The 23,711-nt window shown below is 55.7% G+C and overlaps 1 protein-coding gene across 5 annotated transcripts in view; it reads right to left on the bottom strand.

Moving 5' to 3' along the window:
- Positions 1 to 147: 147 nt before the first annotated feature.
- Positions 148 to 23,711, bottom strand: part of TP73 (tumor protein p73) — a 37,598-nt gene continuing 14,034 nt past the window's right edge. For 3 of the 5 annotated variants that reach the window (XM_080564639.1, XM_080564637.1, XM_080564640.1), the window contains 11 exons: positions 22,516 to 22,761; positions 8,905 to 9,091; positions 8,547 to 8,662; positions 7,995 to 8,104; positions 7,630 to 7,772; positions 6,813 to 6,901; positions 6,386 to 6,510; positions 5,558 to 5,715; positions 5,234 to 5,366; positions 4,163 to 4,256; positions 148 to 2,295 (listed from right to left, as the gene is read on the bottom strand). In XM_080564639.1, coding sequence (XP_080420765.1) covers positions 1,975 to 2,295; positions 4,163 to 4,256; positions 5,234 to 5,366; positions 5,558 to 5,715; positions 6,386 to 6,510; positions 6,813 to 6,901; positions 7,630 to 7,772; positions 7,995 to 8,104; positions 8,547 to 8,662; positions 8,905 to 9,091; positions 22,516 to 22,761 — 1,722 coding nt within the window. In that variant the 3' untranslated portion in view covers positions 148 to 1,974. The remainder of the gene's footprint in view (positions 2,296 to 4,162; positions 4,257 to 5,233; positions 5,367 to 5,557; positions 5,716 to 6,385; positions 6,511 to 6,812; positions 6,902 to 7,629; positions 7,773 to 7,994; positions 8,105 to 8,546; positions 8,663 to 8,904; positions 9,092 to 22,515; positions 22,762 to 23,711) is intronic. The other 2 variants (XM_080564638.1, XM_080564641.1) reach the window with 2 other exon arrangements.

Below are 23,711 nucleotides of genomic sequence, written 5' to 3'. Positions count from 1 at the left end.
GATGAAGCAAGAAAAAGTTCAGGCCCTTAAAGGTCATGGTTCACGATTTAGCAGTAGTATTATGAGAACATTTTCAGTACAATATAAGCAAGACTTTAGTTACCAGGTGTTGTAATTCAGACATGTTTTTATTGTGTTACAAAAAAAAAAAAAAGGAACCACAGCTATAAAAATAACACATTTTCCAAAGATAACATTACAAAAATTACCACTCGTAACACGTTTGGAGTGTATCAGTTAATACTGCTGAAGAAGCCTTAGTTAACTTTGAAGACATGACTGATTGTTTCAAAACCTTTAAAGCATTAAAGTGCTTTAATTAGCTGTTGCTGCAGGACACGTTCACATTTCAGCGAGGCCAAAGCGGGGTTGGGATCCCCCTGGGTGTAGTGTACGGGGGCGCAGGGCATTGAGGTGCTTGCGTCCCTGCCGCTCCCGGGGCAGCAGCGCGGGGCCGGGTGGGACGGGGGAGAGGTGGCAGCCCCCTGCCCTGGGCACCCAGAGGAAGGCGGCGCAGGGATGGCGGGGATGCTGCTGCTGCAGCGACTGGTGCCAGCTCTGGGGCATAGCTGCGGGTCTGCCCTCGGTGGTCTCCGGCCCAGGGGCAGGGCAGGGGATGAGACACAGCACTGGGAAGGTGCCGGGCAGCAGCGTTCCTGCACGGGCTCCCCCGCGCTGCCAGAGCTGCGGGAAGGAGCTCGCTGCCCTCCTCCCTCTGCGCGTCCCGAGCCTTGGTGCTGTGCCTCGTGGGGACCCGTCGGGAGATCTCACCTCTTGAAATGTCCAGCTCCAGCTCGCTGGTAAGAGGTGGGAGGGAAGGGAGTGCTTTCACTCGCGTCATTGCTTTCTGCTGAGCTTTTTTCAGCTTGAATCAACAGACAAGTTACGTATGCCTGGGAAGAAATGACCAGAAACAGCAAACAGAACTGGAAAGACCTCACGTGGTTGCTTAGTCCATCTCCTCGCTCCAAGGTAGGATCAAATTTGCACCTACCTCATTAATCTGCCTCCAAACTCCCCCTACGGTGCAGGGAGTAATTGTGCAGAGCTCTGACTTCTGAGGGGAATTCACAGGCCTGCCCCCTCTGCAGTTGTGTGATAGATATTCAGAGGAGGGAAAAAACGCATCTGAATTATGGATAAGGCTTGAGACATGATTTTCTGCATGTTTACATGCTAGAACATGAAATTAATTTGCTTGACACCATATTGTTTCAGGAGTAAGTATCAATTTTTATAGCTTACATGAAAATAAATCTTTTCTTATCCTTGCAGCGCAATGAGTATACTGTATGTACATTTTGTTCTGTTTATATACACAAATATTTAAGTACATGAACACATCTGGAACTGACAAATGGGTTGGTTCCTGCTCTACAAGGAACTGAATGGAACAGATGCTTTTTGGCAGTCCATAAGGAAAGCAGATTTTGTCGCTTTGTGTCATCAGTCAATGGCAGATACTTTTACAGAAAATGGAGCAGGTAAGGACTAAATCAATTTTTACGATGATAAAGACCCGCTGGTTTTTGACGCCACTGAGAACACAGAAGAGGGATAGGTAAGAAGGAAAGGCCAGTCTCACTAACAGAAAATGTGCTATCTTTATGCTGCATCTGTTTGATGCAAGGTTCTTCCAGTAAAATACAAAATAGTATCGTGAGCCAGCAGGTGACTCCTCTGCCACGTGCAGTCAGAAAATCTGTCCTCCATTTCATGAGTTGTCTCAGCCGCCCTGTTCTCCCTCGATCCTCTGACAAAACCGCTGGGATTTCCTCTCTGGAAAGGTACCCAGAGAACGGATCAGGGCCGTGCCTTCTCACACGGCTTAGAGTTCCCATCTGTCCAGCAAAATTACACTTTTCCAGACGCTCAAGGCCGAAAGTGTTTTCCCATTTTTCATACGGGGTTTGGTTCCCCCCCACCCGTTCCTTTTACTGTGTCCGGTCTCCTACTGCCGCACCCCGGAGACCCTCAGTTGATCTCTCCCTCCGTGAATTCCTCTTTTATGGACTGTTTGCGTGACTTGCAATCTGGGAGGTCAAAGCCAAAGTCCGCCCACTCGTCGGCCCCGCCGCGGTTCGGGATGGTGATGGTGTGGCGCACACGGAAGTGCACGGCCTCCATCACGCGCTGCCGCTGCAGCTCGCCGGAGCTGCCGATGGAGATGGTGGAGGCGTTGCTGCTGGAGCGGATGAGCTGCTGGGCCCCGTAGTCGTGGCTCTGCTTGAGTTCCTGAAGACCTCTCCAGATGATCATCCTGTACTGCTCCGGGATCTTCAGTGCTCCGAGATCCTGGAAGAACAAGGATTCTGAGGCGTGCCCACAGGTGGCAGAGGTGCGAGCACCGCCGGGAAGGGGCCCCAGGACCACGGCTCGTGGCTCAGAGGGGACGTGGCCACCAGGACCAAGCACGAGGTCCTGGCCCTGGCCCTCCCCATGCCACAGCACTGAGCCCAGGGGTGCTTCCGCGAGGGGCATCTTCTCGCTTGTAACCGACTGCCAGCTGACCACTTACATTTTTACTTGGGGACAAGGGGGTGGTGCTGTACATTCACTGTTTCACATCAAGTTACAGTGAAAATGGGAGGAATCCCATTGGATACAGGTCGCGGAGCAGCGCGTGGAGCAGCACGTTGTCTGCTCACGGGGCGCCGACCCAGGGGCCTGGCTGCCCATCCCCGCGTCTCCTCGGGTCCCGGACCAGGAGGCTGGGCTGGCACCAGGCAGCCACCGCGTGTGGGCTTCGGTGGCTTTGTGGGATTTGGTGCTTTCCCTGAGCCCCGCTGATGGGGGCTGGTCCGGGTCCCTCCTGTGTCATCTGTGCCACTGATGCAGGCAACAGGGGGCTTCAACGGGCATTACAGGCTGTGGCTGTAATGCTGAGAGTTCGATCATACAGCAATGGGGGGCTGCACCACCACAACTCCCCTGGTAGTGGAGAGCTGCCAGAGCGCCGTGTTAATGCCAAACACAGAGACTCGTGTGAATGTTAACTGGAGAAGACAGCGAGTATGCAATTAGTAATTACAAATGTCAACTTGGACAGACAGTTCAGCAACCTGATACAAAGTTTTGGCCATACCAAATGTTTCCTTTGACAGCTCACAGGTAATAACAGCGTTAGTTCGGAAAATGGTCCAAAACCAGGCGAGGATTATGCAACTGGCCCCAGCTACCAATGAAAAATCATTGTGTTTTCAACAGCTGCATCGCCAAAATGTGGTCTCTTACTTTATTGTAGCAGCTGGGTGGAAGATAACTACTACAAACAAACCACTTGGGGGCAAAACAGTATCAGGGCAGAAGCTTTGCCTTGGCCAAAATACTGAAAAGGATTTAGAGGGCTTGCTATGGCTCCACGGGTCTAAGTATTTTCTTCTCGTTACCCTGACGGATGGGGAAGTCCCTGCCTAGACGCCGTCCTAGGCTCAGCAGCCTCAGTATCGTCACCGAGAGACTGCGCTTTAGCCAAGAACTGCAGTAGCCAGCTCCTCTCCCAGCAGCGGAGGGCTGACACACAAAGAGCAGGTACAGCTAACACGTGTATCCCTATTTTCATTCCAGCTCTTGCCTAACCTGTGCTATTTCATTCCGGGGTTGAAACAATAGTTCCCACAATGCAGATACCCTGCATTTGACTCCCTTCTTCACCTTCTTTTGTCTTACATGTCAACAGGGGAAGACTTCAGATCAGATCTAAAGGTCTGATTTAAAACACGTTAAGATACAATGGAAGTGTTTCTGCTGATTCAGAGGGCTTTGGATTATTTTGCTGAGTACCTCAGCTTTCCTTTCAAAACCTACTTGAGGTCTGGTTTGGGGATTATTTAGCTCTTTTCAGATGTCCCACAAAGAACAAGTGCACTGAGTTATTAATTTGTTTCTCCCCATTAGCCTGTGAGCTTGTCAGACCTCATTTCTAACAGTCTGGAAAAAAACAATGGACAGACAATTGTGGTTGCTACCAACAGCTGAACTACTGCTAAATCTGAAGGACTAGAAGGGATGAATAAATGAAAAACACAAATCTTGGGGAGCATAATTCCGTAACAGGTTGGTGCACAGTTTTTCCTTTCCTTTAAAACAGTTTTGTCCTCGCTTTTAAGATCAACAGCTGATAGAAACAAGTGGTAAGAACAGATCTTCCCAAAGCATTTACCTCTATGGATAGGTTCTGCAGATGGTAAATATTCTGTAACCCTTGTGAGGTGAAATAGTCGATGCAGTTTGGACACCCCAATCCTGTTAAAAAACTGCAGAAAAAATTTGGAAAATAAAGTGGCATTAACTTCTCACGAATATAAGCTGTGCTCTCAACCGTCACTGTAGTGGCAAACCGTGTTCAGCTCATTGAAAAGGCAGGAGGAGACTGCAGCGAGCTGCTGCTGCCTCCAGCCTTGGCAACACTTCCAAACCCCTGCAGCACAGATGGGATGTGGGCAAATGAGTGTAGGAGGGAACTTGCTTGGGGATGCTGTGAATGCTTGGCCTGACTTTTTTCTTTTTTTCTCTGGCTGTTGCAGTCTAAAGCGTGACCTAAATTTCCATTAATGTCAAAATGAAGAATGGGACTATGTTCATTCTAAATATTACTTTCTTTTTCTTTTTCCCTCTCCTCGTCTTCAGAGGCTTCAGCTGAATAACCTACGCTGAATAACTGGAGGGAGCTTGAGCTAGCTGAGGAGGGAGAGGGGGGCATGCCTGGTGCAGGGGTGCTTTGCACATAGCGCTGGGCTGCGGCTGTGCAACTGGTGACTGGATGTACAGGCTCCCCAGCCTTGGTAGGATGTCTGTTGAAACATCTGTGTTCTTTTTAAAGACAAACATTACCAAGTGTCTGCAGAACCGTTACCGTATTCCTCATGGAAAATAAACCACGTGGACTGAGTTCCAGACATCACTGATAAGGAAGGGGAAGTTTCACAAAGCAGTTCACGTGGCAGTTTGACATGCAGGAAAAGATTCTTGTTCAGGTGGACTTGATTTTTAATTGAGCAAGGATGGATTAGCAGAGGTCTATGAGGGCAATAGATGTTTCTAACTAGTAGGTAGCTGGGCTTTGATTTCTGAGATGAGAAGAATGGACTACGTGATTTCATGAGCAGTGATTTCTCAGTTGGAACCAGTGGCCAGTTGACCAGTTGCTAGACAGATCCGAAGGTTAGAGCAAGGGACAACAGCAAGAAACATCAGAGGACAACACAAAAAGGGCATCAGATGCCTCTCCTACCTGACGAGGCTGGGATCAGGGTTGTAGGGCGGAGGAGGGGTGCAGTGTGATCCCGAGACCATGGACTGGGACGAGTGGCCCCCGTTCATTTCTCCGTTGGGTTGCATGGGGTGGCTGTTTAGCATTCCGGGTCCTAGGCAGCAGCCATGTCAACGCAACAGACAGATCAATTAGACGTAACCCACATACTTAGAACAACCCTGTCCTCCTCGAGGAGCCTACTGCCGGGTGGGCAGGCAGGGCCTCCACGAGTGGGGAGCGCCGTCTCTCCGTTGCGCCTCGCAGCTGCCGGCCCCGCAGCTCGGGGCGCGGTGGGGACCTTACCCATGGGCCCCAGGCTGGGCGCCGAGCTGGAGCTGTGCTGCGGTGGCTGCCCCACCAGCTGGTTGACGGAGGGCAGCTTGTTGATTCCTCCTCCGTGGGCTTTGTTCATAGGTGAGAGGACAGGACCGTAGGACGAAGGCGTCTGCAGCTGACTCCTGCTCGGGAGAAAGAAGGCAGGGGTAAGCAGGAAGGCAAGGAGCCAGCCGGCCTCGCCCCAGACCTCCCTGCGGGCTGACCAGGCTTCTGTGCTGAGCTGTCAGGCAGTTGCTCTGAGAAAGGCTGGTCTGCATGGAGAGCAGCCCTGGACAAACTGCAGAATCGGCTGGGCTGCGTGTTTGTCAGGTAACAGCCACGTGTGTCTGCGGAAACCCCTGCAGGTGGAGAATTCACTGGGGGCAGTCCCCTTAGTAGGGTTCGTACCCGATGCTCTAGCTCATGCTTCCCAGAATCCTGTGAATAATCCTGTGAGTTGCTGCTACTGCTTGCAAGGCTACTCCAGGGGACCAGATCTCAGATGCATTTAATGGGCTTCTGCACCCAGCCCTGGCATCTCCTGGCAGACATTTGGTAAATCACTCCTGTGTTTGTCGGCACTGGGAGGTGCCCTCACCAAGTGCCTCTGGTGCTGCTGGGCACCTACAGGCACAGACATGGGAAGACCCTTGGTTTTGAGGAAGAACTAGACTGCCCAGGTTTCTTCCGTCTCATCACTGCGATGGTTTGGGGGCTGCCTGAGGGCTTCCCCCAACCACACGGCCGAGCCAGGGCAGCCCCGCAGCCTCCCTGCACCGCGCTGCCCGCTGCAGAGCCGCACCGGCTGGCACTTACTGCCTCTGCAAGAGCTGCTGCTGCTGCTGCCGGTAGGAGTCAACCAGCTGCTGCGGGACCAGCTCCACCAGCTCCAGGCTCTCCTTTATCTTCATCAGGATCTCGAAGTTCTCCCGGCCCCGCACCTGGAGGATGGAACAAGCCCAGGTCTCACCTGGCCACCTTCCTCGTGGACCCTTTTTCCACCCAGCCACGCAGGCACAGTGTCACCGCAACCAGGGACTACTCCAGGGCCCGCAACGCAGGCATTTACAGATGCTCTTGTCCTCTAGCTCTCTCTGCTTAACCCCCGTGCCTGCTGGCACGTGGGAGACCTGCAGCCCCATCCTTCCTGAGACCGCGTCCCCAAGGGGTTTCCCTCAGAGGGCCCAAAGCATCTCCAGCCACGGCAGGCAGCTGCTCCCCACCGCGGCTCACCGACACTTACAGGCACGTAATACATCTCCTCCTCCCCGTGTCTCCGTTTCTTAATGCCAGTCCCCAGTGCTGGGATCCCCTGGGGGCTCTGTTTGAACGCTGGAAAGGAAAGAGGAGGAAAAATGTTAGTGGAAAATGAAAGTCAAGTCTGGCTGGGGGAACAGCTGTGTCCTCCAGGCACACGGGGGGGTTGTGCAGCCCGCAGCCGTGGGGCAGGAGCAGAGCAATGCCCCGCAGTGTTTGCAAGCCTTCGCTGGGGAGAGTGAAATAACCACTTCTAAGAGAATTAGCTTGACACATGCCAAACGTGTGCTCTCATTCAGGGCTTGTGGCTTTAGGATATTTTTGTGTGTGTTTTTGATGAAAATTCCCCTTTTCCCTCCTTTCCATTCTCCTGGACATTTGTAGGCTGTCCCTGGGAGAGCAAACACAGCTGAAAACACCTTGCTTCCCTGCAGCATTTAGGCTCAAGCCATGCAAGGTGCTTGCTGTTTACCTGTGTTCTGGCATTGAAGACGTCCCTTTAAAAGACTAATAGCAAACAACAAATATATCTGGACAGGAAAGCTCTGCACTAATGTCATTGCACTCTGGAGGGAATAGGTCCTACTTCTGGGATCTGAAATTTAGTTGAGCAAGATCAAAGCATCATGTCCCAGTGCAGGTTTGGGCCTGAACTTCTGGAGCACGGTAATTTTGGTTGTAATGGGAAAGGTGCTAAGGCAGAAGGGTCTGCAGCCCTCCGAGCAGCAAGGCAGGCTAGGAGCTTGGGCCTGTGATAGAGCAGAGCCCTGAGACACCCTCCCTATCCCAAAAAGGGGACTCACTGCGTTTGTTGGCATTGCCGTTTTTAGCTGCGCTCTCGTTCAGGGCTTGCTGCTCTCGGTAATGGTCTTCATCGGCTTTCCGGTCCCTGCCAGGACAGGCACAGATCCGTCCCTCAAACGACCTCCTTCCTAGGACTTGGCCGCTGGGAGGAGAGAGAAACCAATGAATTTATTTCTGCTAGGGACGTTCAGCTGGGCTCAGTCCAGCAGTGTCCTTCTGGGTGTGGGGCAGAGGAAGGCTTCAGCTGCATGGGGAGAAACCAGCGCCGTGCTGGGTCCCTCCCTGCCACCCACCCTCTTCCTAGCCAGCAGAAAGCAGCCTCTCCCCCCACGCCAGCAGGGACAGTGCAGGGACGGCCACTTACTCTCTCATCTCCAGGGTGATGATGATGAGGATGGGTCTCCTGTTCATTCCTCCCACGCAGCTGCTGTTGCACATGAAGTTGTAGAGGATGGTGGTGAACTCGGTGCCCACCTGCCCGGGAGAGGGGAGCGGACGCTGAGCAGGGAGCCGGGGGCAGCCCTCTGGGCAGGGCTGTGCCCCCAGCGCCTTTGCAGGGCGAGCAGAGGAGCCCTGGGGGGTGCTACCGTGGGGGCACCAGGGAGGGGAAGGGTGGTGACATGGCCCTGCAGTGACGGTGACAGTCCCAGCTGGGGAGAGGAGACTCTGCAAGGGCTGTGGGGTCTCTGAGGGCCAGGATTAGGAGGGATTTCCCTCTGCACCCCACTTCCCAGGAGCTGGGCTTGCTCTGGGAGCTGGGAGCAAGCAGGGGTGGCCTCATGCCATTGCAGCAGGCCCCCTGCCCAAGCCACAGATCTGTCTCCCACAAAGCAGCCGTGCCGCCAGCGGGTTCACCCCTCGGCACAGGGCCCGGCGCTGGGTCTGCTCCCCACCACCCCCGGGGCCGGCGGGGTACCTGCGGGGGCTCGTAGGGCACCATCACGCTCTGCCGTCCCGTCACGGGGTCGTCCACGTACTGGGAGAGGTTGTTGCCCTCCACGCGGATGAGGTGGCTGGCTGGGGCTGACTGGCCTGCAAGGCAAGTGCTGGAGTCAGAGGAGCCGCGTGAGAGCCGCAGCAACCCCCCGAGACCTAGGGGCCCCCGTCCAGGTGCAGAAGCACGGTGAGCAAGCCCGGGCTGTGGGGTTTGTGCTGGTCCCAGCTACCCAGGACCCGGCGGGCCCAGGGCCCGGCGATGCCACGTGGCTGCCCAGCTTTGGGGCCTGCCGGCCGGGGCTGGGGCTGCTCCCCGCGGGGGCGATGCCAGCACTCACCGTCGTTGAAGTCTCGGCCCAGCTCGTGGTTGGGGCAGCGTTTCACCACCTCTGTGACGTGCTCGGCCTTCTTGTAGACGGGCATGGCCCGGATGATGGTGCCCGGGGGCGGTGGGGTGGACACCTTGATCTGGATGGGGCATGTCTTGGCGATCTGACAGTAGAGTTTCTTCAGCAGGGGGGAGTACTGGAAAGGAAGAGAGAGCTGTGTCTGCAGAGCTTGGGAGCAGGAAAGGGAAAACACGAACACGTAGTAAGGGCAGCAGGGTCCCTGGACGTCTGCTGCCCCTCGTGGGAGGGGTGCTGTGTGCTTGGGACCCGTGTCCCTGCCGGAGGGCTCAAGCTCGGCCAGCCCTGCCCACAGCGGCCGAGCCTGCCCCAGCCACCCGCCTACACCCTGCGTTTGTTCTTCAGCTGCTGGCTTCTCACTGAGTGGGACTGGGATTTCCCAGCCTACGAGGATGCTGGAAGCTCCCCTGGTGTCCTCGGCAGGAGGAGGGGTGCTGCCAGCAGCCAGCAGTCACATTTTCAGCGGGAGAGGGAAGAGCAGCAGGCATTCCTAGGGCAGCGTCTGTCTGAATGAGAGCCCTGCAAGGCAGCCAGAAGTACCACGAGCAAACCTCACGTCCTCTCAAGCAACCTCTGTATGGACCAGCTCTGCTTCGAACGGGCACACGGGAAGCACCGAGCCCCCGAAGGAGCTGCTCTCAGCACTCCTTCCCCCTCTGTCGTGCCCGTCCACCAGCTCAACCATGAAACGTGCAGGCCAGAGGCACTGTGAGCTCTGCTGCGGTGCTAACCGCAGTGCGCACGGCTGTCCTCCATCCTTCTGGTAAGTGGAATTAAATTCACTCTGCACTGTGCAGAGCTTGCCTCTAGCCACAAAGCACTGCTTCCGTGGTGTAAAGCTGTTACGGTGCGAATCCAGCCAGGCACCAGTGCGGGCAGAGCGCCGCAGCACCTCGCCCCGCGCCCAGGCAGCGCTTGTTTCGCCGCAGCCCTTCGGATCCAGCCACCGTCTGCCTGCTGAATGCTCCGAGTGAACCGCCAACGTGGCAGCAGCCCAGAAAATTAAAATAATGGCTTGTTACAAAACCAATTACTGCCTATTGTATCGTAACCACTCCGGGGGTGCTGTGCCAGCGCGAAGATTCCCTGCGTGCCGGGGGAGGAACCGCGGCGGCGCTGCCCGTGCTGCTGTGACGCCGCGCAGCAGGTCCCTGCCCTGCTGCCACGCATCCCCCGTGCGTGTCGGGGAGAGGACAGAGGAGCTCGTGTGGAAGCTGTCTCTGCAGTAACTTCTCGCTCAGTACTTTTGTCTCCCTAGAAACATACAGTTCTAATGCACAGACACAACCAACTGCTTGATGCAGCGCAGGGGAGGGTTTCCCAGCCGGCTGAGGAAACCGTGCTTACCATTGCATAACAGAATTACAGCTAATTATGCAAGACCTCAGAGTTTGATTATGTCTAGCAAGTGCGATGCCGAACGGGGTTTCTCCTGACCATGACTCAATTCTTCGCTTGCAGTGACAGCAGCAGCTCACAAAGGGACGGGCTGGGGCAGCTGCTGGGCCAGGGCCGGCACTGGAGGAGGATGCTGGGCAGCAGCTGGGGATCGCCCCTGGAGTGGTGTGTTTGTAGGAAATGGGTCTTAAGCACCAGAACACTCCTTGTGTGGACACAACAGGGGTTGTTCGATCACCAGCAAGAGACAAACTCCTCTTGCAAGAGCAGCGATCGTCCCCGCACGGTGCAGCCCCGTCTGGCACGGGAAGGAGTTAACTGCTGCCCCCTGCCCTCAGTTAACTGCTGCCCCCTGCCCTCCCCGCTCAGGTGCGCTGAGTTGTGAGGGCAGAGCCTACAAAAGGCACCAGGCAGCACCCTAATTCCAAGGGGGGTGGCAGCATGTGTGAGAGCTGGGGATGGAGCACAAGAAGAAGCAAGGGAATGCTGCATTGTGAGGCCAAACCTCCCCAGGGCAGCGGGGGAAACATCTCTGCTGGCGCTGGAGGAAGCCGGAGAGCATGGGGGGCTCTGAGCCCTTAAAGGTAGGGACAGCCCACAGAGATGGGTCCCAACACGGGGTTGCTCTTGGGTCTGTTGGTGCTTGCCCTGTGCACAGCCCCAGGACACCCCTTGGGGGCGATTTGGGTCCCCACGGGGTCAAGTGGCAAGTGGCTGTCCCAGCCAGGAGAGGTTTCAGCGCACACCAGGGTAGGAGGGAGCTGCAGGCTGAGCAGGGGTGGGGAGGGCACAACTCATCCCTTGCCTTCCCGTAAACGCGTGTCTGGGGCACACGTGCGAGGAGATGCGGTTCCCTTCCGCCTTGCCAGTGCCATGCTGTTTTCCATCTCCCGAGGAATGTGTTTGCTGTGCGAGAGCCCACCCCTGCTGCACGGAGCGCAGCTAGTTCCTGCATGGCAGGGCATGCCTCTGCTCAGAGGGTTTTATCTCATCCCCACAACACGCGCTTTATGCCAAAAAAATACCACCGTGCAGAATATTTGTGAGGATGTTAAAGCTTGTCCTGAGCCATCAAAATACAGGTGTGCAAAGGCTAGTGAGGCTCCTGCTGCCAGCGTGGTGTGGTGCGACGGCCGCTGTGCTTTCCCCATGGCAGGAGACCTGCCCTGAAGCAGGGGGCACTGGGGCTCTGCAGCAAACAAAGCAGCTTGCACGCAGGGTACGAGGGTATTTGGGGCCCGTTCTGGCAGAACGGGAGCCTGGCAGGGGTGCAGCATGTTTCCAGCAAGACGACAACTCCAGCACAGCAAGCTGCAGGGCAGAGGAGGCAGAGCAGGAGGATGCTGTGGCTGCTGGAGGCTGTCAGTGATGTGGAGATGTGACGTGAAGCTGAACCTGCAGCAAGAATTAACCCTGATTATCTGAGGGATACGGACCTGCCAGCAGACAGAAGATGCTCAGTAACAGTGCCTTTCACCAAAACCCCTACATTTGGCTTGGATGCCAGCTAACTCTGACTACAGTGACTCCAGGGTCGGATCAGCTCCCTGTGTACCACCAGGGATTGTGCCGAGATGGAGAACGCGGCTCCCTTGCAGCACCCTGGGTCCCCTCTCTCTGGGTGGAAGAGAAGCTTGAGCCCACGTAACCTGCTCTGAGGGGTGCACTCAGGATTCAGCACCCCCATTTTGAGGAGACACCATGGCAAAACAAGGGTTATTTGGAGGGGGCTCTTCCTTGCCAGGTGTTAAAATACTGACAACTCCTGTCAAAGGATCCTTTCATGTAGACATTCCCGGGCAGTCCTCAACATGCCTGGGAAATAAAACTGCTCTGGAGGAGCAGAGGTGCATTATGGCAAGCTCTTTGGTAACAAATTCTCTCATTATACCATGTTATGACATGGATAAATCTCTGTTAAATAGCACAGCGATTGCCCCGCAGGGAGAAAGGCTGCCGCTCAACACAGGCATGCCTCCGCTGATAACCTTATCGTGTCTTAACAGCTCCAGGATTGCCTTCAAAGATCCTTCAACAATAACAAACTATTCTTTTAAGGAACTCCGTGCTGATAACTCTGGGCAAGAAGGATCAGGGCTGCGTCCCGTGAGCCTGTGCCCACAGCACAGGCTGAGCGCGGCAGCACGTGGGCCCCCTGCACGCTCCGCAGCTGCTGGAGCAAAGCGCTCCCTGTCCTGCAGCCCCAGCTTGTTCATGGCCACCACGGGAACGAGCGTTACATTTCATTGTGTGTTTACAATCCAGAGACTCTACATCCCCAGAGTATATTTCCAGCCACATTTTCCATCCCCAGCCGTATTTCCAGCCAAGAAGAGCAATGTGCGCTCTCCCTAAGGGACAGCAAAATGCGTGTCCTGTTCGGGCTCCAAGCAGAGAGGCAAACAGGTGCCTCTGCTGCTCTCTGGTAATCTATAGTTGCTAATCTATCACCAGTAATCCAGCACAGGTGATTTATGTGCAGGCTTGTGCTGTGTAATGGCTTTGAGTTGCTGGTACTTCATGAGCTGCAGCTGAAGTGCGTGCACCTGGCTTACAGAGAGCACAGAAAGGTGCTGAGCCTTCCTCAAGCACAAAACAGGGCAGTGGCAAAGCGAAAAGCAGAACCCAGGAGACCGAAATACCAGCATTTATCGCATGGACTGGTGCCGTCACCTTGATGCTTCACAGCCTTCTTTTTGCCATGGCCACTTCTCTGCCATCTGGGCTAAGGGCGAGCCTCTGGCTGTTCCCTCGTGTCCTGCCTGTTTGTTCACAGCTCTGCAAGCTGGCAGCAGCCGCGACTTCTGCTCTCGTCCATGCGTAAAAAGCTCCCGTTGCTGTCCCAGGCCGGGCTGCACCCCCAGGAGCAGAGGTTCCTGCGCCGGGGTGGGAGCGTGCTGCGGAAACTCCTTGGCCCCCGGCCAGAGGAGCTGTCCCTGGTATGTGGGAAGCGAGCGCGGCCGGGGCTGTGTCTGCGCGGCGGTGTCGGAGCCTCGGCCGGGAGCAGCACCCCGGGGACGCCCGAGCGCAGTCCCCAGCGTCACCGGCGCCGGTGCAGCAAGGCTGAAAGATGTCGATCCTGAGACTTCTTCCACACCTACACAAGTTTGAGTCTGTTCTTCCTCTGGGCACCTCCTTCCTGTGCCTCCAGTTCCCGGTCTGTGCTTCGGACCGTCGGTATTGTTCTTCCAGCTCTGACTGTGTCACCTCTGTGCGCAGACGGACGTCGGACTGCCTGTTACCGTACCTCTGCGGAGCACAACAGGTTCGCCTCGGTGTGGCTTGTGGCTGACAGCACAGTACAAACAGCAAACAGGAGCAGCCTGCCCTACGCTTCCACAAACCTGCAGGATGTACGTGCCTGTTTTCTTCCTACGGTCACGGGGCTCCCGGTGTCCGCATACCCTCGTTTGCTGCAGTGAAAATACAACGGCACCTTCTGCTGCTTCCTCCCTGCCACTGTAATGTCTTGTAGTGCAAGTCCAGAGCAGGAAGAATTAACGGAAAAGCAAAATTATTTAAATGCTAGCAGTTCATCAGCATGAGCCTCTGTTTTTCTAGGGACTTGCTATCCCAAAGGGTCTCTGGATGGGACTTGCTTCACCCCTGTGTTTGAAACGCAGCTGCTCTTGGGTGAGACTGAGACCCTGCTGTATCCACGCTGAACGCAATGGGACACAAACACGCCAGAGTGATGAAGCCCCGTGGTGTAATCGGCCCCTGTGGAGACCCCTCAGTTCTCCTTTCCAGCAGTTACCTCGGTACCATTGCCACTGCATCCAAGGAAATGTTTTGTGCGCTACAGGGTTCAAGGGACCTCATGCCCCACAGAAATTCAGGGAGACTAATGCGGTGGCAGCTGTGAAACGGCACTGAGTTAAGCCTTCAGACTGTCCGTTCACCCCCTGCAAACATCCCAGACCCGCTCTGGAAGAGGCCAGTGCCCTGCTTGGACCTGCAGCTACCACGCAGGACACGAGAGCTGGGAGAGGTGTGTTTTCCCCGCGTATGCTAAGAGCCTCGCTCAAGAAATAGCCTGAACCTTCTGCGTGGAGAGACCTAGCAGAGAAGTCCATCTGCCTGCACTCCTCCCAGGGCAGCAGAACCGCTAGGAGGATGTGTCCCAACAGATTTGGAGCTGATAAAATCTTATTTATCTTCAACTGTTGACACCGAAGCGTCTAGACTTGCCTGCTTCGGGAGGGCTGCAGCCAAGTCCTCCTTTCTCTCTTGAAGGAAATGATTTGCTCAACAATTACTTTTTCCACAAATCCTCCCCCCTCCTCCCTACCAGCCTTCTCCTCCTCCTCCTTTACATTCCACTCTCCTCATTAGCTCTACTCAAGACGTGTCCAGGACTGCAGTCAATGGATCCCAATAAAGCCACTAGCCTGGCAAGAGAGAGAGAAGAAAAGTGCTGCCTCCGGCTGCTAATTTCCTTGCACTCCCTAGCAAGCAGCTGCGGAGCTGCATCCTGGGACAGGTTTGGACAGATCGCAGCGGAGAGGTGATAATAATGTGTCTGTCATCTTCCCCAGACATGTAGCATCTTGCAAACCGCAAATACCGTTAACCGGCTCGGACGAATCTGTTACGACAGATCCTGGAAGACATGCCGACTGCAGGGCTTATTTTTCCCTTTCTAATTTTTTTTAATAACCATTTTTTAATCACTAGCCTATACAACTTCTCACTGAGTTGGAAATTCCTCCCGGTGTGACCCCGCTGCCCGTTTGCTACGAGCTGGGGTTCGCATACGCCCGGAGCATCACCGGTGCCGAAGAGGAAAGCCCCCACGGGTGCCGGACACATCGGGGCTCGGCGCGGAGGTGCTGTGCCGGGGGTGGCTGTAAGGGGCTGCGACAGCACCCACTTGCCCGCGTGTCCCTGTGGCACGGTGATGGGACCTGGGCTTTTCTCCAGGTGCCTGCAGAGCCCCGGCGTTCTTCTACCTTCGTTATCGTGCTGCTACTCCTAATTAAAATCCCTTGGTTCACCCCCTCCCTTCCTCTCCCTTCCTTCCCCGGTGCGTACATCCCTAAAATAACTGCCAGCCGGGATCGCTGCCTTTCTTAGTCACTGCCTCAGCAGCCAGTGCTGGCACACTGGGGGATTTTTTAATCGTTTCTAGTAAGTCTGCCTCCTCTACGCATCTGGGTACTCGGGTCCTCTGACCAAGCCCACACCGGAGCTCAGCATCATCCAAAAAGGAGACCAGAAATCTACCAGCTCGGTTATTCCATGCTGCATTACGAAGACTGGACGTGGGACAGAGCCAGGGAGGAAGGGAAGGCGAGCCCGCGTGGAGCCGTCTCCTCCAGGGTCCGCTGCTGGCTCCTCTGGGCGCGCACGCGCGGGAGCAGCCCAGGAACTGCTGCGGTGCCCAGCTCCGCACGGCATCTCCTCCTCCAGGCAGCCAGCCCGAGAAGGTGCCTGGACAACGAGGGCCCCGAGCAGCCTTGCAGGTGCAGCCGATGGGTAACAGGCTCTTCACAGAGCTCCGCGGGTCCCCACCAGCTGTGCTCGAGGTGGCACGACTGGCCGGGGGGTGTCCTCCTCCGTGCCAGTGCCTGGCTGGGCTCCTGGCAGACCGGGAGGGAGCTGGCCAAAGCCGCTGCTGCTGCCTCGCCGCAGCATGTCCCCGTCCCCTCTTGCTTCCCAGCCGTCCCCGCGGGACAGCGCTACCTTCCCGCTGGAGAGGCGGCTGCCAGCAAGTCGTTCCCTTGACCTGTGCATACCATACACGTTCAAGATAGTGGGGCTGATAGTGTGATCGTGTTGGAACACCGCGCACCAAATTCCTTCGCCTTTTTTCTTAATTCCATTGTGTCTGGAGCTCCTGGAGCCTCATCCACGCCCTGCAAAGGCTCATGGAAAGCCTCCAGTGGGCTGGCTTCAATGGCTTTGGAGCAGGCTGATGCTGAGGTTGCTTTCCTATTTCTGGCATGCCAAAATACCCATGCTCTTCTGCCCAGCTACTCACATCAAAACAAAGATGTTTATGGCTCAGATGGCGAGCACCGAGCTACGCGTGCCCTTGTTCATTTCTAGGCTACTGCTGTTGTGCAGATACTCTCGAAAATGTGGTAAGCTGCCAGAGTTTGAAGCGATTTCTACAGATTCTCCTGAAGATTTCCTCCTCCTCTTTACGGCTGCCTATCTCAACGTACTTCAGAGAGCAACCAGCAAGGAGAACCTCCCTCCAACGACACCAGTTGTTTCCATCCTCCCCTTTCAGCTACATCAGAGGAACCATTTCAGCTCCCTGTCTCCCAGTGCAATATTTATGGAACCACCAGAACGGGGCCAGCCAAGCCCTCCCGGGGGCCGAGCACGGCATGCCGACTGGTTTGCTTTGAGCAGTTGCTCAGTGACATCCGCGGTGGCAGGGCTTCCTCACCTTGCCTCTGACCCTCTCCAGCCACGGAGCCTTTCCATCACCGGCTGTCGGTGCCCCGGAGCAGCAGGCACGATGCTGGACGTGGTCTGGGCACCACCGTGCGCGCTCACTGGGGTAAGGGGCACCCCGTTCCCTGCGTAGCGTGGGGCTCGTCCCCCTCTTGCAGCAGGACAAGCCCCCAGCTGCCAGCACCGAGGCCTTGCCCCTTTGCAGCCAGGCCACGGGAGGCCAAAGACCCCATTAACGCTTCTGCGAGTATTTTGAAGGGGAGGGCGCGCTGATCCACCTCAAAGCAGACTTGAGAAAAATACTAATTATCTATCAGTTACCAGCTGGCCGGCGTGGCGAGGGGCTGCCTGCGAGAAAACAGCCAAGATCGGCTCGCGGCTCTTGCATGTACGGGCAGCTCCGGGGAACCGAGAGCCCTGATAGCTTCCAACAAACAGGCAGGCTGCCGGCGTGCCTCGTCTTGCACAGCCCCAGCTCCCTGTCCTCCTCCCAGCCCCATCGGCACAGCCTGCTGGAGGGGGGCTTCGAAAACCTTATTTTCAGCATCTGTTCTTCGCTCTCTGCTGATAAGAGGCCATTAAAAATGAAAACGAAGGCGGTGGCAGCCTTGAGGGCTTCGTATGGAACAGGCTAGCACAGTGACTTCGCTTCCGAGTTCGGTGCGATTCCCAAAAGCTGGGCTGGATGCGGTGGTCAGGGCCAGCACGGGGACTCAGGACCCCCCTGCCCACCAGCTGCCTGGCATCCTTTTGCAAAAACAGAGCTGTTTCTAGCAAATGGGGGCCCCCAAATTCATTCTCAAAGTCTTCAGCTCTATCCATCTGTCCATTTCATAAATTCACCTTTTTAAGGCTAGAAAGAACAAATTTTGATCCTCTGGTTGGATTTCCTGCACTGCTTGCCTAAGCCCCGTGCCTACTCATCCTGGATGGAGCCAACAATATCTGCTTGAAGTAGAGCTTATCTTTCAAAAGATATGTAGACTCTTAATTTAAATACTGCACAAGTTGGAGAATCCACCACATTCCTTGGTAAATTGTTCCTATGGTTAATTATCCTCACTGCTAAAAAATTTCCACCGTGTTTCTAGTCTGAATTTGCCTGGCTTCAGCTTCCAAGCACTGGATCTCATTATGTCTTTCTCTATTAGATTAAAGAGCTGTCTGCTATCAGAAACCATCTCCTGTGCAGGTACTTGCAGACTGCGATCAAGCCACCCTTACTCTTCTCTAGGAGACCTTTTATGCCGTACGGTATCTCCCTACAAGGCATCTGTTCCAAATCTTTCATCTTCTTTGGATCTCCCTCCCAAACCTTTTCTATTTTGTCAACAGGCTGTTTGAGGTGTGGACACGAGCTGCGCACACGCTGCGGCCGTGGTCCCGGGGGTGCCGTGGTTGGAGGCAGCCCCGCTCCCGGTCGGTGACACCGTCCTGCCCAGACCACCCGCGGCGTGGAGAGCTCGTGTCCACGTGGATTCTCATCCAGGAGCCCTACGCTCTCGGGATTCTCCCTTCCTAAATGTGGGAGCCACGTTCACCTCGCTTTTGTCTCACCTCTTTGCCACTGTTTGCTTGAGCTGCACATACAGGTCTCCAAGCCTACGGGTAACTGCGTGGTAGGGCTCCATGGGACTGCAGAATATGGGATGTGATTCCCTGCCATGTTCCCTTTTCCAGCTGTGACCTATCCATCGGTGTGAGCTGTGCTATCCGAGGATGGATAACTGTAAGTGTCCCAGAGGAATATCCTCCAGAGGGATTCAGGCTAAACCCTTCAAAAATCGGAGTGTGTTAGGCTACATGCTATGATTGTATCAAAAAACCATGTCAAATCTTTTGACAAGGCTGTTTACACTGAATTACTTGGGTTGGCATTGCCTGTGCTCCGCCAGTTGGCTGGATTGTCAACAGTTCAGCCCAATATTGCAAGAGGCTGCTGGAGCTGCTGGTCTGACAAAGCCTTGCTCTCGTGGTGGATTGCTCCCCGGGGCTCTGAAATGATGCGGGACAAAGCCGTGCAGGGGAATTTGTGGCTTGGAGCTTTCTTAGTGTGCATCATTTGGTGCAGTGAGTCTTAAAATATTCAGAAGCCATGAGGCTTCCTTAGCTACCAATGAAATAGGGAATGTATTTTACCGCTTTTTCTTTCCACGTGCAAACCATGCACGTCCTTTATCACACCAGGATTGTTAATTCAGCGACTCTTGGCAAGGATTGGGCCATTACTGAGCTGTCCGGTGTCACTGTCCCCGGTCCTACTGACCACAAGTTTCAGCTTTCATTGCCAGGTGCCTGTATTTCCTAACAGCTTTCCCGTTCTTCCTTGCATGCCTCTGTATTCATGTTCACAACTTATGCGGAGAATCACGCTGCATACAAACATCAGTATTTGTATACCGACTGATGGGCAATATATAACGTACGATGTTTTGCTGAATTCGTCCCTGCTTTCAGCCAGGATGGGTTCTTCAGATGGCAGTTTCAATGCAGATTTTGAGCTGAGAGGGAGGAAGGAAGCGGCCCTCTCTTCCAGCACAAATATACAGCGGCACGGCTGGGACAGGAGTGGCAGCAAATCCGACTGTCAGCGCGGCAGGACCTCGGGCAGGCAGCGCCCTCAGGGAGCCGGGCAGTCTGCGGTCCCTGAGAGGTCCTGCGGTGCCGCTGTCTCAAACCAAGCATCCCCCACGCTGTCCTGGGTGCAAGGCACTGCTGGCCCTCCTGCTCGCCGTGAGGCTCAGCAGTGGTGCAGTGAAAGCTAGGCTGGGGCTCAGAAATGTCAGCTCCTGGCGCTGGCTGGTGGGGCGCATCCTCTGTGGGGCAGTACGGCTGCCCACAGCGTGTTTGCCAAGGATCTCTCGTGTCCCAGGGCTTCCCCGAGGTTAGTGTAGCACTGGGTGCTCCAACATCCAAAGGAGATCTTAATGCAAAGGCTTGAGAATAAAAGCCCTTCCTGATCAGCACAGCTCCCAGCAGGACACAGCAGCTACGGGATCGCAGGCAGCACAGGGCGATGCTCAGACAGGCTGGGCTACGTTCAGCAAGAGTCAAAGACCCTGGTTCCCAACCACTTCTTGTCTGCAGAGCTCTCTGTGCTCGTGACAAGGCTTTGGACAGGAGTCAGCGCTGTGCAGGTGATGCCCAGCGCAGACTTCAGCAGCTGAACCAGGACCTGCCGGAGCCTCTCCTCCCAGCCCGCCCCAGGAGCGCTGGGGCTCTCGCAGGCTGGGATGCAGCCACCAGCAGGACGCGGCATCACCACCGAGGATGGCTCCAGCGGGGGAGAGGTGCTGTCACGGGCTTGCTAACTGCGTGGGACCAGCTCGGGAAGCCTCTTGCTGCTCCCTCCTTTGCCGTTTTGGGGACAACCAGTCAAAAAGACCTTTGTGGCTTTTTCAATTCACTTCTACAGTTGCAATGCACCTTGTCTGGGATAAGGGAAGGGTCTTACTACTACGTTAAAGACGAGCACGGTGTATTTTCAATAGGTGCACCCTCCATATTTTGGAATGCACCAACCTATCCTGTTGACAGCGCTGCCCAGGGGTATCCTGCAGTGCCCAGCCTGCCCCAGCCCCACAGACGTGCCCGCTGCATCCCCCAGCTGCCTCCCAAGCCTGTCCAGCCAGGGACAGTAGCAAGCAAGCACACGACATTTCCCTGTCTCTTCCCTCCACATCAGGACAGCGGGGTGAGACACACTGCACCGGTGTGTGCTTGGTTTCCATTCCGATATTCTGCTTTCCAAACCCACACCAAGGAGCACAACTGTCTCCTTTGGTTCTTTACCCATCGCGGCTGGCATCACCCCCGAGTGGTTCAGCAGGATGTCCTGGCTCGTGGCTGCTCCTCTCTCTGGATGCCTCTGTGGTTTTGAGGCACGGGAACACCTCTTTTGAACACCTCTTTTCCTGTGCAGCTTTACACCTAACTGGCAGGAGCTATCCCCCAACACGGGTACGAGTGGGATGGAGCCACCTCCTACCCCGAAGACCTTCAGACCTAACAAATGCATCCTTTAGCAGCAGCTTGCAAGGGAAGACTGAAAAAAGTGATGGACCAACCACTTCCAGGAGGGCAAGCTGTATCTAATCACGGTGCTCGTCCCAGCCACGGGTCAGCACAAGTCAGCAGTGAAGCCGCAGCCTCGGCTGAATTCAAGTGCCGGTTCGCTGACAGCTTGCTGGAGACGTGGCTGCCGCAGCGAGCCGAGCTGTCAGCGCGGTGCTGCGCTGCTCCGCTCTGCCCTCCCTTGGGGGGGAGGCAGGGACTCCTCACCCTGCCCGGGGGGACCTACGCTGAGTGCAGGGAGCGGTGTCACCGTCCCTGCAGCACCAGGGGCGGGCAGCACCCCGACAGGGGGCTCCTCTTGCCCAGGTCAGCTCCTGGTTTCACAGGAGGGACGGACACAGCGCTGAGGAGGCTGCTGCAGGCTGTCCCATCCCAACCCACCCTATCCTGTCCCATCCCATCCCATCCATATGCTCCGTGGGCACAAGTCCCAGCGCTGTGCCAGCACCCACAGGGCAGTGAGCTCGCCGCGTCCCTGCACAAAAGCATCCCAAGACGCTTCCTACTTTCTATGGAAAGGACTTTCTTAGCAATTAAACACATCAGCTTCCAAAAATAAAAGTCATTATCGCACCTTGAGCTGACGCATCGCCCCTGGTGGGTTCTGCCCGTCTCACCATAATGTCAAATGACAGCCTCGGAGGAAGCCTGGTCGCTCCCTCTTTGTGTCACTTGTCTCATCTCAGCCTCTCTGCTCCGAAACATTCCCTAAGGAGCACAAACGCCCGCCACAGGCATGCCCACGAGGAGCTCTTGCAGGCGTTCAGGTGGCAGTGAGGAGGGCTAAAGGCGCTCGCCGCATGGCAGGGAAACCTCCACGGCAGAAATGCCTCTGGTAACAGCTGCAAGTGCTGCTGTTAAAAATACAGACAGCATTACACAAAACCGGGAGCCGGACTTCATGACCTTTTTTCCACAAAAACAGCTGTCCTACGCTCAGGCTAATTCTTGATCGGTGCAGAGGACTCCCCTGCCTGGCTGCGGACATGCGGGAGGACTTTTGGCCCAAAGCTGTGCTTCAGCTCCGAAGCACCAAGGTGCTGAGCCCACATCGCAGGCGCCTGATGCTGTGCAGGCATCCCTTTGTGGTTAAAAATCTACGTTGTTATTTTGTTGTGACTTCTAGAGATTGAGTTCCTCTTCTGATACAGGATGAACGGGGACTATACATGAAAATCAAGAACTTAAGACAAAGCTAAGAACGGCCCCATCAGACCACAGCAAAGGTCCAGCTCACCTCCTGCCTCACCTCTGACAGCAGTTGCTGGGAAATGCTTCGGGAATTGCCACGAGAACGCATCAGGCACTTCTCCCTGTGCGTTTTTCCAGCTTTGTGATTTTTATGGACATTTATCCTCACTTTAGGGAATTCCTGCACCGGCGGTTATATTCAACCACCGCGTTTAACGATCCGTTTGGGAAAACAAACGAAAACCAGCTTAAAAGCAAGCCCTGACGTTTCCTGCACGCTTTGCTTTTCAGGGTCACCTGTGCAGGCAGAGCCCCCCGCGTTTTAGGCTGCGCACGAGCCAGCGTGCCCTGCGCATCCCGCCGCGAAACAGCACCCGGGCACGCGCTCACGTGTCTGCGGCAGGCTGCCCGAAAACGCAACCTGGAGCAGCAAGCATCTCTCCGGGGGGGCGAGGAAGGCATGCAACTTACTGTCCAGGTGGCCGACTTGGCGGTGCTGGATTGCTGGAAGGTCACCTCGAAGTGGTGGGGACCCGGGTAGTCGGTGTTGGAGGGGATGACGGGAGCTGGGGACATGGCGTCGAAGGTAGAGCTGGGCTGCGAGTAGGGCGAGTGCGTGGGGACATTGGAGGTGTGCTCGGAGCTGTAGGGGCTGGTGGAGGCTGCTCTGCTGCCGATGCTCTGATCCATGCTGTTGTTGAGCAAATTAAACTGGGACTGGAGGAAGGGAAAAGGGGAGGAGGGAAAAAAAGAAAACACCAGCCAGTTTAGAGACATGGAAACCTCAGCTGCACTTCTTCAGGACTTCGGGTGTCCTGTTACAGCCTCCTTAAAGGGCCAGCGTGCGGGGAGCCAGGGGAGCTGTTCTGGGTCGGCGTGGTTTGTAAACAGGTCACCGCTTGTGTCGAGGATGAACCTAATGCGTGTAAGTCGCCCCCTTCTACCAGCCTCGTCCTCACCGGAGGCAGCCAGATGCCGAGACCCCCGGATTTCTCGCACGTTTGGCTGCAGATAACTTTTTTGTTAGCAGGGAGCAGGCACGCGTTTTTGGGGTTTTGCTAGGATAGGAGCAATGTCCTATTGCACCGAGCGGGGGGAACGATGACCATTAGACTATGAATTCTGCTAGGCGAGGACAACAGAAAGGCTCTTTTTGTCCCCAAAGTTAAGCAGGTTCTCAGAGGTTTCCGGAACCCCACCAGACCCATCAAGGTTACTCATTGCCAGTAAAGGACTGCTCAGTGCCGCACCTCCACTGCAGGAACACCAGCCAAAACCATGCCCCCTAAAGCAGGGCCAGAGCTCACGCAGGGCAGGAGGGAACCGAGGGTCCCGCAGCACTGCTGGGAGCCGCTGGGAGCTGCTGGGAGCCACTGGGAGCTGCTGGGCTCCGTCTGGGATGCGGGATGCCGGCTGCCCCGAGCAAAGACCTCGCTCCTGCAGCGGGAAGGAGATGCCCTCTCCCCAGCAGCCGGGGCTTCGTGGTGCTGTGAATCGCCTGCACGGCTCTGGCGCCCGGCGCTAGCCCCCGGATGCCTCCAGCTGGACCCTGCGAGCAGCTCAGCCTCTGCAGAGCCCTGCGTGGCGGCACTGCCCGCCCGAGCTGCTCGGTACCTGAAACCTCTGGGCAGCCGCCTTCTTTGCCAACAGATCGTTCCCATCGCATT

Source organism: Anser brachyrhynchus (assembly GCF_964034855.1).
Source record: "Anser brachyrhynchus genome assembly, chromosome: 21".
Classification (NCBI taxonomy): Eukaryota; Metazoa; Chordata; class Aves; order Anseriformes; family Anatidae; genus Anser; species Anser brachyrhynchus.
This window is presented reverse-complemented; position numbering and strand designations above follow the sequence as displayed.